General features: G+C 41.6%; 1 protein-coding gene across 3 annotated transcripts in view; it reads right to left on the reverse strand.

Annotated features, from left to right (window-relative positions):
• The window catches only part of LOC127433683 (collagen alpha-1(XXVII) chain B-like), a 134,167-nt gene extending 120,244 nt beyond the window's left edge, over positions 1-13,923 (reverse strand). For all 3 annotated transcript variants that reach the window (XR_007895913.1, XR_007895914.1, XM_051685778.1), the window contains exons 1-2: positions 13,472-13,923; positions 10,423-10,493 (exon numbers count right to left, since the gene is read on the reverse strand). Coding sequence is in view for 1 of the 3 variants with exons in the window: in XM_051685778.1 (XP_051541738.1) it covers positions 10,423-10,493; positions 13,472-13,524 (124 nt within the window). In the remaining 2 variants the exon portion in view is untranslated. The remainder of the gene's footprint in view (positions 1-10,422; positions 10,494-13,471) is intronic.
• Between the last annotated feature and the right edge of the window lie 215 nt (positions 13,924-14,138).

The following is a 14,138-nucleotide window of genomic DNA, read 5'->3' on the forward strand; positions in this document are numbered from 1 at the left end:
CCTGCGCATGTAATACAGTGAGCACCGGGATATTTTCAGCGCGAGAGTGAATTTGCACAGGGTTTACAGATTATTGTACTATATTAAACTGTATATAATTCTGAATATAATGTATAATAATGCTAAGGTACTGATTTTTGAATGTCCTCCTGATAATTCCACATGTAATGTCTGATTTCACTAATAAATGAATACTATGGCAAACATTATTTTACTGGATAAACACAATAAAAAAAAAAAAGAATAGGTTAGAAACATCATCATCATATTATAAAAACTATAATATTAAAATACTTCAATTAAATATATGTAATCAGTGACCGTGTACAAGGATATGTATCTAACATAATTATGTATTTTTCAGCTGGGCAGAATTATTAATATTTATATTCTTGTGTCACTATTGCCCTCTGCTGGACTGAAATTTTTTGTCCCACTCTATGTCCTATGGATAAATTTGTACTCTTTAATGATAAGCACTTTTTGCTAAGTTTTACAAGTAAAGGAACTGTTTCGCATATGTCCTGAAAGTAATAATAATAATAAATTCCAACTTAACTTTTCATGATTCAGGCTTTTTCAAAGTTTTGTGAGTGAATAGACTCAGTCATGAATTCAGTCATGTAAATAAAACCAAATCCTTAAGCCCTGTATCATTTCAGTTTTTTGAAAAATCATAGCTGTATAAAATAAGCTACAGGAAATACATCTTTATTTTTCAGATTAATCGTAGAATTAATCAAAGATTAATCGATTATCAAAATAATCGTTAGTCACAGCCCTATTATAAAGACTTTACAATGCATATAGGCAATATAACCAACTCTTACCAGGTGCTTTTTAATTTGCTGACAAATTACAAGTGTTACGTTTCCGTAACTTATGAAATATGATTATTTACTGTACACATACGGACAAACAAACGGCCAAATCATCATGCCGATCCGAAAGTATGCGAGTATAATACAAAACAAATTATTTCAATCATATATCTAACTAATATCAAGTAAAGGCCCAGAGAAAAAAGCTTTTAGAGTTTATTTGCTGTAAACATTTCTTTTGTCACATTTCGCTTACACGAAACACAGACAGAATAAAAAAACAGCAGATGATCCCAATTGAGACCCGAGTCCAAATACAGTGTTATATAATGCATAGACATCAAAATAAACTTGGATAAAATGAGACGCTAGTTCAGATATCCTTGTTATCATCCTGGGGGGTGGTCTCTGGTTAAAGTGGACCAATAACTGCTGTTGTGGTCTGCATCAACGGGACACGCGGTTACATTTTTGATAGTGTTGGGTTCGAGTCCACCACAGTCGAGTCTTTAAACAATCGAGTCCGAGTCCAAAAGAGGCCGAGTCGGACTCAAGACCGAGTCTATAACAGGCCGAGTCCGAAAGTAACAAGTGCAGTGAATGTTTCTGCTGAAAAGCCTTATTGTGTGACACTGAAAAGCGTATGTGCAATTAATGTACGTGTGGTGTAAAGCCGGTCCCAGCTTCCTCCTTTGCCATCCATGAATTGTTACTCTGGTGCTGCCACCCTGGAAGGAGGAATGATGCACCGTCAAGGAGTCCTCGCCGCTGACTGAGGATCGCGATGCTGAGGGAGTGCTTGATCTGGTGGTGCTGGAGCACTGCGTCAACTGGCAACCGAAAGGGACGACTGAGGGGTCCAGTGCCATCGCCCGGCATTGCGGAAGAAGTAGTACAGTGAGCTGAGGGTCAGTCGACGGCGTGTCCGGGCCGGCGAGCCCGTCTCTCTCTCCTCTCTATGCTTTCTCCTCTCTCATTCTCAATGGTGCTGTACTTTGTCTCCCTCAGTAAGTGCTTGCGGCTAATGTACAGAACCGGGCACTCCTCCCCCTCCACCACAGTGAGTATACCGCCCCCAGCCCTCTGTCTGAAGCATCCATCTGCAACACAAAAGGGAGAGAGAAATCGGGTGAATGTAAAAGCGGCCCCCCACAAAGTGCAGCTTTAACTCACGTAAACGCCTGTCGACACTGCTCTGTCCACTGGACCGGGTCTGGAGCTCCCTTTTTAGTGATATCAGTCAGCAGGCTGGTGACGTCCAAATAATTAGACACAAATCTCCTATAATAGCCAGCCAGCCCCAGGAACTGTCTCACCCCCTTTTTGGCCTTGGGTCACAATCACCGCAGTCTTGTCAATTTGGGGACACACCTGCCCATGGCCCAAGTTGAACCCCTAATACTGTACCTCTACCTGCCCAATCACGCACTTCTTGGGGTTTGCTGTGAGTCCTGCCCATCGCAACAACCTCAGAACTGCCTTCAGATGGTGCATGTGCGGCTGCCAAACAATACTGTAAATGATGATGTCATCTAAATAGGCAGCGGTGTAAGACGAATGCCGTCTGAGGATTCGGTCCATGAGGCACTGAAACGTAGCCGAGGCCCCAAACAAACCGAATGGAAGTGTCACAAACTGGTGTAATCCAAACGGTGGGGAGAATGCCGTTTTTTCACGGGATATTGATGTCAAGGGGATCTGCCAATAACCCTTTGTCAAATCCAGTGTCTAATAAAATCGAGCAGTGCCCAACCAATCGAGCAACTCATCAACACGAGGCATTGGGTAGGCATCAAATATAGACAGCGCTAAATTTGTATTTTCTATAATCCACACAGAACCATATAGACCCGTCACTCTTAGGAACCAGAACAACCGGGCTGGACCAATCGCTGTGGGATTCCTCTATTACCCCCATATCAAGCATTGCATCCAATTATTCCCGATGTTCGGGCAGTCGGTAGGGACGGCTACATACCACTACCCCCGGCTCGGTCTCGATGCGGTGCTGGATGAGGTTTGTATGATCCAGCAGAGGGGAAAACACGTCTGCAAATTCCTGTTGCAACTTGGCAATCTCTGCGACTTCATACAGTGAGATGTGGTCTCCACAAGTGACCGGGGTGATATGATTGGGCTTTGTATTCACCTGCGGCCCAAGCTCCACCCTCTCCAGAACCACCGTAGCCAACATCACAGGGACCACTTCCCTCCATAATTTCAGGAGGATGAGGTGGTATACTTGACACGTGCCCCTCTATCGGTTCGAATCGCCTCATAATTGAGATCCCCCACTCGTCGTGTGACCTCAAATGTTCCTTGCCACTTTGTGAGTAATTTGGAGCTCGATGTGGGGAGTAATATGAGGACTTTGTCTCCCGGTGCAAATTCCCGCAGCCGAGTTCCCGTTATACAGTCGGCTTTGACATTCCTGAGCATGAAGCAAATTCTCCTGTGTTAGTTGCCCCAAAGTGTGGAGTTTTGCTCTAAGATAAAGAACGTATTGAATTTCATTCTTGCTGTTTGAAGGTCCCTCCTCCCAAGCTTCGCGTATGACATCAAGCAAGCCGTGCGGGCGCCGCCCATACAGCAGCTCAAATGGGGAAAACCCTGTGGAGGCTTGCGGGACCTCTCATACTGCGAATAACAGGGGGTCGAGCCATTTATCCCAATTTCTAGCATCCTTGTGCATGAACTTACGAATAATATTTTTTAGGGTTTTATTAAATCACTCCACCAAGCCATCTGTTTGTGGATGGTAAACACTGGTGTGAATCGACTTAATACCCAACAATTCGTAAAGCTCATGGAGTGTCCATGACATAAATGTAGTGCCTTGATCAGTGAGGATTTCTTTTGGAATCCCCACCCGGGAGATTATTTTGAAGAGTGCCTCTGCAACACTACGCGCTGAAATGATGCGCAGAGGCACTGCTTCCAGATATCACGTTGCATAGTCCACCAGGACTAGTACAAAGCAATGTCCATGTGCTGACCGCTCTAATGGCCCGACGAGGTCCATGGCAATTCTTTCGAAGGGGACCTTGATTAACGGAAGGGGGAGCAATGGCGCTCTTGGGGTGGCTGGTGGATTCACCAGCTGACATTCATGGCATGCCGCACACCACCTACGAACATCGCCGCGAATGCCCGGCCAATAAAAATGGGCCAATAGATGGCTCAGTGTTTTCCTCTCCCCTAAGTGAGCCACCATCGGATTATAATGAGCCGCCAGGAACAACATTTCCCTGCGGCTCTGTGGTATTAATAGCTGGGTTGTATCCTCTTTTGTTTGAGCGTCCTGCGTCACTCGATACAACCGTTCTTTTATTATCACAAAATAAGGATATGAAAGTGCAATGTTCAGTCTGAGTCGTTGAACATCAATAACTTTCACTTGGTCAAGGGCGTGACTGAGGGTTTCGTCTCTCGACTGCTCTAGAGGGAAATCCCCTTCAGGAAACCCCCTGAGGATGTAAGGGGCCGCAGCCTCTCCCCCCCTCACATCACCCTGACGTGGAACTGACGAAGTCGGCCCCAGCTCCGTCTCCCCTGCCAAAGCATCGCACATTTCACATCCCGCAGCTTTCGTGCAGGACCCATCTGCACACATTCCCTTTAACACATTTTTGAATTCAGGCTAATTAGTTCCCAGAATTAGTGGATGGGTGAGGCGGGAACTAACCACGGCCCCCACTCTATGTTTTGTTCCCCAAAATTTAATAACGAGGGTCACTACAGGGTAGTTGTGAATATCCCTGTGCACACACTTCACCCTCACCCTTTTGGATGTACCCAAAGCCTCGAATGGTGGTCTGATTACAACCCGTGTCCACCAAGGCTGGGTGAGTACTCCCCTTAACACTTACCGGTATCCTGTACATTCTGGCCCGATCGGGGGCAGCCTGTGGAGTGTCAGGGATCAGGACCACAGTTCCCAGCTCCATCACGGGCATTGATCCCGGAAGTGCCCCAGATCCCCGCAACTCCAGCAGGCTGGCCCAGGCGCTATGCCCACACCTGCGTCGGCGGGCACATCCACCTGAGGGGGAGAGTGGTGGGGCAATGGAGTCACCGGGTGGGGGGACAAACCCTCGTGGACAGGAAGCCGGCTTCAGGATTCCACGCCTCCGTGGTGCTGGGATGGGCTGTGGAGAGGGAGCAGAGTGAGAGGGGAGGGGGGAGGGAGAAGAGATCGGGGAAAACACAGGGGGAGGGGAGAGAGAGTGGGAGGGCTCTTCCGCCCTTGGGTACGCTGCCATATGGTCCTCTGCCAGCTTGACCACTTCCTCCAGTGACGCCGGGCGATGGCACTGGACCCATGCCGCCATCCCCTTTGGTAGCTGACGGATCAGCTGCTCCAGAACCAGCTGGTCGACAATTCCCTCGACGTTGCGGTCCCCCGCCAGCAGCCATTTCTGGCAGGCGTCGCGGAGACGTTGAGAGAAGGCAAACGGGTGGCCAGTCCTTTCCAACATCATTGACCAGAAAAGCTGCCAATGCTGTTCTGGGCTCCGGCGAACCCGCTGCAGGATGGTTTTGTTCAAGTCACTGTAGACCAGGAGACTAGCCGCCGGCAGTTGTTGAGCTGCGAGTTGGGCTTCCCCGGACAACAAAGGGATGATTCGGGCCGTCCACTGAGCACGCGGCCAACCCCAGATCTTGGCTTCTGGGTCATCTTCCACCCCCATCTTCATGAGCAAGGGTGGGGGCATGGGGCTGCTGTTGTTCGGGTTACGGCCGGGGCTTTTTCCTGGCTGAGGAGTCTCAGGATCGCCTGCCGGTCCTCTGCTTGAGCTCTGAGGATCTCATGGAAGCGGCATTCTTGGTCCTGATGAAGCTCAAGCAGGACCTGTTGGTGGGAGTGGTGCAGGCTGGTGAGGGACTTGAGGACATCAGCAAATGGCGAGGACTCCATGAGGTGTACTTCCTTCAGTTCAATCCCGGGTTTCGGCACCAGTGTAACAAACTTCAAGGTCAGGAGGGAAGGAGGACACAGGGGACTGGTTTCTTCCACTCACAGTTTAGGGTTTTTCATGAATAAACCTCAGCTTTTATAGCTTCAGAAATACACGTCAGCTTTACAACTTTACAACAACACATTAGCTTCATAATCAGTCTCTGGACCCAGACTCTCTCAGTCCTCTTAGCGCTGGCATGGTCCCTTTTATGCCGCTCTCCCCAAGCTCACTACAATTGGAAACAGGTGTTAATCGTTATCTGGCTCAGGTATATGCACACTTACTGCTTTCTCTCTCTCCGGACAAATGCTCGACCATGCCCCCGCTGCCACAAAATTTTTTTAAGCAGCTCCTCAATGCTTTTAAAATAGAAAAACAATAAATAGGTGTTGTTTATCTGTTTTTCAGAGTTGCAGTCTGCTTTAGCAATAACACTTTTTTTCCCAACTATTTAAAAAGTTACAGTTAATTCATCAAGGACCAGTTTAAGTTGACAACACTGCGTGGACCACAAGAGACTACAGAAGCCTACATGTGTGGAGACATTACGCCTAAAAATACTTAATAGCCCAATATTAATAATATTTTTCAGAATTTTTGTTTTGATATATTGTTTTAGTAACTGTGAGAGACATAATGTGGGTGGCTTGACTTAACGAAACTGCAGTGCGTTCACTGTCTTGGCTGCACAAACGCTGCGTGAGATTTTGCCAGTTGTCATGTCCCGTGCCGTGCAAAACTGCCTTGTAGTTTCTAGTACATTAGCTACATACCCATCTTTATGTGTTCGTCGTGCCAGCCACCTTGGTAATCGATGTTATACAGCAGTCTCCGTAGTAACATTCAAGCGTATTGGTTGACTGAGTGTGCGGCACTGCAGTTGTGTTTGCTCAACACAGTGAAACAAACTCTGGCTACGTCTACGACATCAGGGGGTGCTACAACTGCTTGCAGACAGAGTGTCCATTTATTTGTGTTTCATTATTTTTATTTATTTATTTTGTTCAGTGCATCACAAATCAAATGTCATGGACTAGGTTGGACTTGGAAAAAAATCCAGAGTCCCGAAGGCTCGAGTCCGAGCCAAGTCCACATAAAAATGCATCAGAGTCCGTGACAACTCCAAGTCCATTAAAATTGGACTCGTGACTCGGACTCGAGTCCGAGTCCGAACTCGAGTACCCCAACTCAAATTTTTGAAGAGGTGCATGTCAGCCTATGCCGTAGGTTCAACGCAGAGGTATAAATCAGCCTAAAGCCGTTTATAACTTAACCCACAGATGATAATCATCAGATTAGACTAGGTTGTATAAAAATAGAAGTATGCTGGCAGAGAACTCATATATAAACATAATGGCCAGTAAAAAAAAGACACAGATATTCTGCTCTGAAGTTATACAATTAAATAATCTGAATTATTTCACATACATCACACAAGATCCAGAAACAAAACACTTACAATAACAAATCTCCAGCAGTGCACCTCAATAGAACACACACTAGAAGATCCACTAGTCATAGTACAGTGAATGTTCAGATCAAGAGTGTTGAGAAACTCTATAAAGGCAATACATGGAACAATATCTTAATTTTAAAGACCCAAAGGAATCAAAATAAGAGATTATTGTGGCTTTAACTCCATGTATGTGTTAGCTTTGAAGCCATATGTATGTATGTTAGTTTACTAACTAACATGGACAAAATTCACTTTTAACAGATAACATTTTTTACAGTTTTTCTCTTTAGAAAAACAGACTGAAAAATACTGATGACTAATCTTGCACTGCACATGTCCAATCAAATGCTCTCTTGAATGAGAATGTCTCTTCCCCTACCAGCAACTGCATCAAACTAGTAAGTAGCAAATTGTGGTTCGTGGATGCAGTAACGTAACTAAACCCTATTGGTTATTTAAATATTTATTACTTTAAGTGATGAGCCTGTTCTATCCAAATTTCCTGTTTGAATAGGAAATAAAAACATTGTCAAGCAATTTCATGGGGCCTTTGAGAAGCAAAACATAGACCCCGTTGCAGACACTAATGTTCCATGGAGCTAAAACAGTAGATGCACTTGAAATGGAACAGTAAGCCATTTAAATGATTTGGCTTAGCATCAGTTCCAAGAGCCAAGATGAAACAACATTGAAAAAACTGTGAATCTTCAAAAATTCAATTTGACCTCGAAGAATTGTCCAAATAAATGTTAGTGGAAACTGGAACATCATTCTCTGGAAATCATATTTTAAACTAAAGATAAGCTCAATGGTTAGAGAAGAATTCCAGAACGTCTCCAGCTATGGCTCACAAATATGACGTGGCCATAAGCCATGTGGCAGATATCCTGAGAAATCTCAGTCAGCAGAAGTTGACTGTTGATGGACTGTCCCACATATAGAACTCTGTACATCTACAGAAGCCCAATCAGTGACATCCAGTCAGGCAAAAAAACAATTTTTTTAACTAACCAAACACACATCACATGCACAAATTAATAAATATATTTACTAAAATTCTGTGCAAATGAATAAGAAAGAATTAAATTACCAAATTAAGGTATGGCCCAGAACACTTGCTGTAAATAGTGTCATATGGTATTTGCACCCTGGTGTATAATAAAAAAGTATATAATCTAATAAATAGGCTATTGTGATGGAACTTAACTACATCGCTGGCAGCGGGAAGAAACGCACCTGATGTGTCACATAATGGTACCTCATTACTGTTGTCTTCAAATGACAATGGCTTTAGAGAGAGAGGTTTCTTCAAGTCCAGGAAATGTGTTACCACGACCCTCGTTCTGCTGGCCCATGAGATGCCAAGCTGCTAGAAAAAGTCGCCAACCACATGTTTCATACCGGGAAAAGCATGCGTGCGCCCATCCACCCCCTTCTCTGCATTGCCTAACCTTCAGTGATATCAAAGTCCCCTTAGACACTTTATTTGGACCTTTTGCATTTGCAAGTGACTGGCATGTACTATATGTCTTCGCTTACATAGATCGATAAGGGGAAAATACTGAAATTGGCAAAAGGTGGACTTGAACTCAGAACTAGCTGTCTTACTAATGTTGCCACATCAGATATTAGGCTGCGAGAGGTCAAATTCACGCTTTTCTTCAAAGCGTATGCAATGTTTTTAATAGTTTTGACCGGTTCCATCGGACTATTGGCATGCATACAGCTGGTCTGTGTACCCAGTGCTATTTTCAATTATTGCAAATAATTATATGGCTATACTGAACCAGTGGTAGGGGGGCCCCTGATGGCAGCAGAGTCCCTATGCAGCGGCATATGTCAACATATACAGCCCTATTCCTTTTTAAATTTGATTTAGGGATTAAAATCTTACATTTGTTTTGGATTTAAAATCTACTACACACATTTTTATTTGTCCTTGGGCTGTCCAAAATGTAAGGTTTCAGTTCAAGGACTGAAAATATCTATCTGTAAATATAAAAAACCGGTGTACTTATTCTATTGTCTTAAAGAGACATTATTTTATAAATGTGAAGAAGCAGTCATAGGCGTGTTATAATAATTCATTTGTGAATCAAATAAAGGCTAAATATTTCTGTCTCTCTGTGATATGCGTGACAAAGTATGAGATGCGTTCTACTAAAATATGTGGATTCTAGACAATACAAATATTCTTATAAACTATGACTTACTTGAGATGACAAGAGGAAAAAGAAGAACACTCTTGTCTTTATGTTGTCTTTATGTATCCTGCACTGGTCTATTACAATACGGCACAAGTAGAGCAGTCACATGGGGATAAAAAAGAAAAAAAATGCAAATCCAGTATTAAAAATAAACACAAATTTGAAGCTCCCAGAGGGAAAATAACATTTGTTATATGTATGAATTTAAACATTAAAGCTTATACAAACACAGATGTCTAGCGACAGTAGATAAACTACTAACTTTTAGTTAGCCACTAATAAAGCCTGTCAAACAAAGTTGCGAATAAGCTATATACCATACTGATAACGCTAAATAATGCCATATGTGTAACAAGTTGTAAAGAGAATCTGATATAATATGCAACTCACTTCCACATTAAAAGTACCTAATACGTCACAGAAATTGACTACACAGTGGATTAAATCCAGTACGTCATCGCGCTACAGTCTGCAGCGAGGACTAGTTGCTCAACTGAGTTTGAGATAAAAGGCATAGCATATAGCAATACTGAAGTACTGGTTTTTGATTCACTAGTATCAGATAAACGGACTCCTGTTGATCAAATGCTGCTCCATATACCATCAGAATAATGTTAACTCTGGCAAATATGATGCACACTTCTCCAACAAAATGCAGTACTGGTAGCCTCTTTCACTTCTGCCTCATGGAAAACTCCAAATTAGTTGTAACATGAGAGGTCTATTTATCTAAGACCTGTCAAGTATCCTCAAACTTTATTGCAAGGCAGTCTTGGAGGTCTTTGGATGTCAGTGCACCTATGCATTCCTGTAGCATTCAGGGTTTCAACAAATATCTCACGTGCATGACAAAAGTGAACAGAATTTTTGCAAATGCATATTGTTTATGCTGTATCAGATACTAAATGTGGTTATAATTTTGAAAATACATGAATGAATAATTTATCTTTCATTTAAGACACTTATTTTAGTCTTACCTGCAGGCTGTGTTTGTGCAAACCCCAGGCAGCATGACCAGTAAAGAACCATGAAGAGAAATACAGCTCTCCTGTAAAAATAGAAGTTATAAATAAAAAGTTAAATAAAGACAACTCTCAGAGTAGTTTATGTAAGGGATAATCCATGGCTAGGTGTGCATTAAACAATTTTAAATGCATGACGTGGAGGCGAAGAACCACCGATGTGAAGCGGAGTGTTATGTGCTGAAATGTATAGGTGGCACTTAAGCACATAACATACACAACACATTACAGTTTAAACGTCTTGCCGGACAGCAAAAGATGCATTTAATAGGTCCTGATTTCCTTCTCTCACCCTCCAAGCTGAATTCCATTATATTAGCTATGCTGATGAAAGTGGTTAGGAAATGTTTTCAGTTGCTGTAGCTCACTCTGCTTGCTCTGTAATGTTATGTTGCTATGGTTACAAACAGCGCATTCATATCAAACAGTAATTCAAACTGACCGGAACTACCTGTGCATTCAACAGTTTGAACCGCACGCATTCCAGCCAATCAGAATCAAGTATTCGAACAGACCATGGTATAAAAGATTTTATTAATGCCAATGACATTGTAGTAGGTTTGGTCTTTGCAGACTATTTCTGCTTTACGCACGCTGCTGCTGCTGTTTGACATAAGTCAATATTTCTGCTACTGTTGGAAATGTGCTGCATCTAAGAAGAGAGACATGATGCTGCGACTGAACAAAATCAAACTGATTTATTTCAAGTTCATTTTAAAAATATGCATTAGTCTTATTTACTCTGTCTTCTCTTCTGAAAAGAACTTAGTGCAGTTCCGTTCTCACTAACTTTACTAAGTTTAACTGGTAAACACTGTAGCTATGCTAGTTCACCAGCTAGTCCAGCACCACACCAACATTAAACACATATGGAAATTCATTCTGGTCTAAGGTGGTTTATCCACAGTTTTAACTTAAACTAGTAAAGAACAACTAAGGTAATCAAACTGAAATTTAAAACAAACGTATCCAAAGAGCTTAATAAAGAAAGGTTTATTCTATCCATCCCCATGCATACGGAGAAGAGATCTCTAATGAAAGCTTATGTGTGCCAATCTCACAAATGACAATGATGGAAACCACCGCTTTTAGCTTAGAAATCCAGCAGTAGTGTAGTGTATTGGGATGCTAAAAGTAGCATTTCTCACAAAACAATGCCTCTGAGAGGGCTATTTAAAACCCAGGTCAAAGCTCTCCAAAATAAGAATCAAAGGTACTTTGCCATTGGCCTTTCTTCTCTCGGCTACTGAAAGAAAACAAAGTATTGGGATCACATTGTTCCATTCTACACTAAAGCATCACTGCATCAATCTAAATTACCAGTCTAGTCACTGTCCAAGAGCAGCTCTTCGTCTGCCTGTAGGCCAGAAAACACTTGGCAGCAGCAGCAGCCTTCAGTATAAAGCCATAACAGCTGTTTCTGCTCAGTGGTCAGTCAAAGCTTATCATCTGCCTGGATGCCAAAAATGTGGGATGCTTCATATAGAAAGTGAGTGTTTCCTCTCAATATGCCAAAGCTAGGGAATTCTGAAAGCTCCATTCTAAGCAGTCTTAAATACAAAAAGGAGTGCTGTAATGAGCTGTTATCAATGATAAGAGCATTAAAGTACTGTATTTAGCATTAAGTTACTTTCCCTAAGATATTATACTTGGTAGGAGAAAAAGCAAAAAGAAAGAAATCTATGTAGTTTGTGTACATTACATGGTCAAAAATAACATTATTTATGTAAGATATTTGCATAGATCCTACTTGTGAGAATGTGTAATGTTGGGCCAAAATCAAAGGAAATGGGGTTAGTCTGAGATATTCATTTTTGAGTCTATTTCCTTTTAAATATGTGCCATTACTAATAGAAACATAAATGGTACTGTATATATCTTTGAATGTCCCTATATCAAAATTGCTGAGGAGGTCTGTTTATTAAAATTATAATTCATTTTATTTAGGTATTTATTTATTATGAGGTAATCACTTCTTAGGTTGCTTCTCTGTGTTGTGCTCATGACCATAAGAATATATATTATTTTTCTGCCCCCATGTGTTGACACTGTGAATATGGTGATGCCATATTCCTGACTAGATACTGTACACAGTTTTACTTCAGTCAGCATTCTCTTGATAAAGCCAGGAGAACTTTAAAACTTGCAGTGCAGCCCCCTATCCAGCATGCCCTCTCACCCCATCCCAGAGAGAGAGAGAGAGAGAGAGAGAGAGAGAGCGAGCACTAATTTAACATTGTTAGTTTATGTTAGTTTAGGCTATAATGCATCAACTAATGTTAAAGCATACAACTTTGAATGTTGAAATTAGCATTAACCAAGATTAATAAGTGCTGTAAAAGCATTGTTCATTGTTCATTCAATTAGTTAACTAATGTTAAAGAATAACCTTTCTGTAAAGTGTTAGGCTACCAATGAAGTTATAAAAACACCCAACATGGATGTTGAGATTTGCTTATAGACTGCTTATAAATCTTGATAAATGCTTGAAAACTAAAAAAAATCTATACATCTAAATTAATATAAAAAGGAAACAGTTGGATCCATATCAACAGAAATGGTCATCCATTACAGAGAGACTTTTTTTATTTTTATTTTTTTTTCTTCAGATTTTAAAACTAAATAAGCAAAATGTCCATTATAATTCATTAATTGTTTGGTGCATACATTTTTTTTTTTTTTTTAAACTGCCTGTAAAAAAAATTCAGTTAAAAAATATTAACCTAAAACAAAAACATAGAAGGAAAAGTTGCCACGAATTTTTTTAATTTTTTTTATTATTTATTTATTTATTTAAATAAACAATGTTAAGCAAGTCTTCTGCGTCCCATTCGTTCATCAAGTTTCCAGTACTCAAGAATGGACATCGTGTACTTCGTCCCGTAGACCGTGAACTCATTCTTCCTTATGTAACTTTACTGACAGACAACAGGCTAATTTATGACCTATTTAACATTTATCTGAAATCTTTCTATTTATTCTCATGACGAGTTCTGTTACTCACCCCCCGACTCCAGCTGCTTTGAGTTTGGAGTACGGGCCATTGTCCGGCTCCATCGCGCTTACTTCATTCTTCCTCGCGAGTGTTTGTTGCAGTCAAGACATGACAGAGCTGTTGAATTACTTCCATTACAGAATGTCCCTTAATAACTGCTGATGGTCTCAATGCAACACTGCAGTACAATACCACATCCCGCAGTCTTCCCCAAATGCCATATCTAGTACTTTCCAAAGCGGGTGATCAGTGTGTCGCGATGTAAACTTCTCCATCTGACAGCTATAGATCCGATGATGCTGAAAACTGAAAAAGTTAAGTCCAATGGCAGGCACAGACATGATTTGTTGAGGTGAAATACAGGCGCTTAGTCAAGTCGCCGATCATATCTCAAGTACTTAGTAGTTGGCACGCAGCTTAAGTTAAATTGGGACACTGGAAACATATTTCCCTCTGTCGCCCTCAACAGTTTTAGCGAGAAAGAAACACTTCGCTTGTGAAGAAGAGGCGAATCACTGGAAGGTGTGTCTTTCCAAAGGCAGGCGTGTATTTTTTTAATTCGTCAGACAAATAACTAAACTAAACTAACATGGCAAAGAATATATAAAGGAACACTGTTCGTATTCAACCGTTAAAGAAAATAATTTAAATACAATTTTAAATTGAAAGAGGTGAC

The sequence above is a fragment of the Myxocyprinus asiaticus genome, chromosome 4 (assembly GCF_019703515.2).
Source record: "Myxocyprinus asiaticus isolate MX2 ecotype Aquarium Trade chromosome 4, UBuf_Myxa_2, whole genome shotgun sequence".
Lineage (NCBI taxonomy): Eukaryota > Metazoa > Chordata > Actinopteri > Cypriniformes > Catostomidae > Myxocyprinus > Myxocyprinus asiaticus.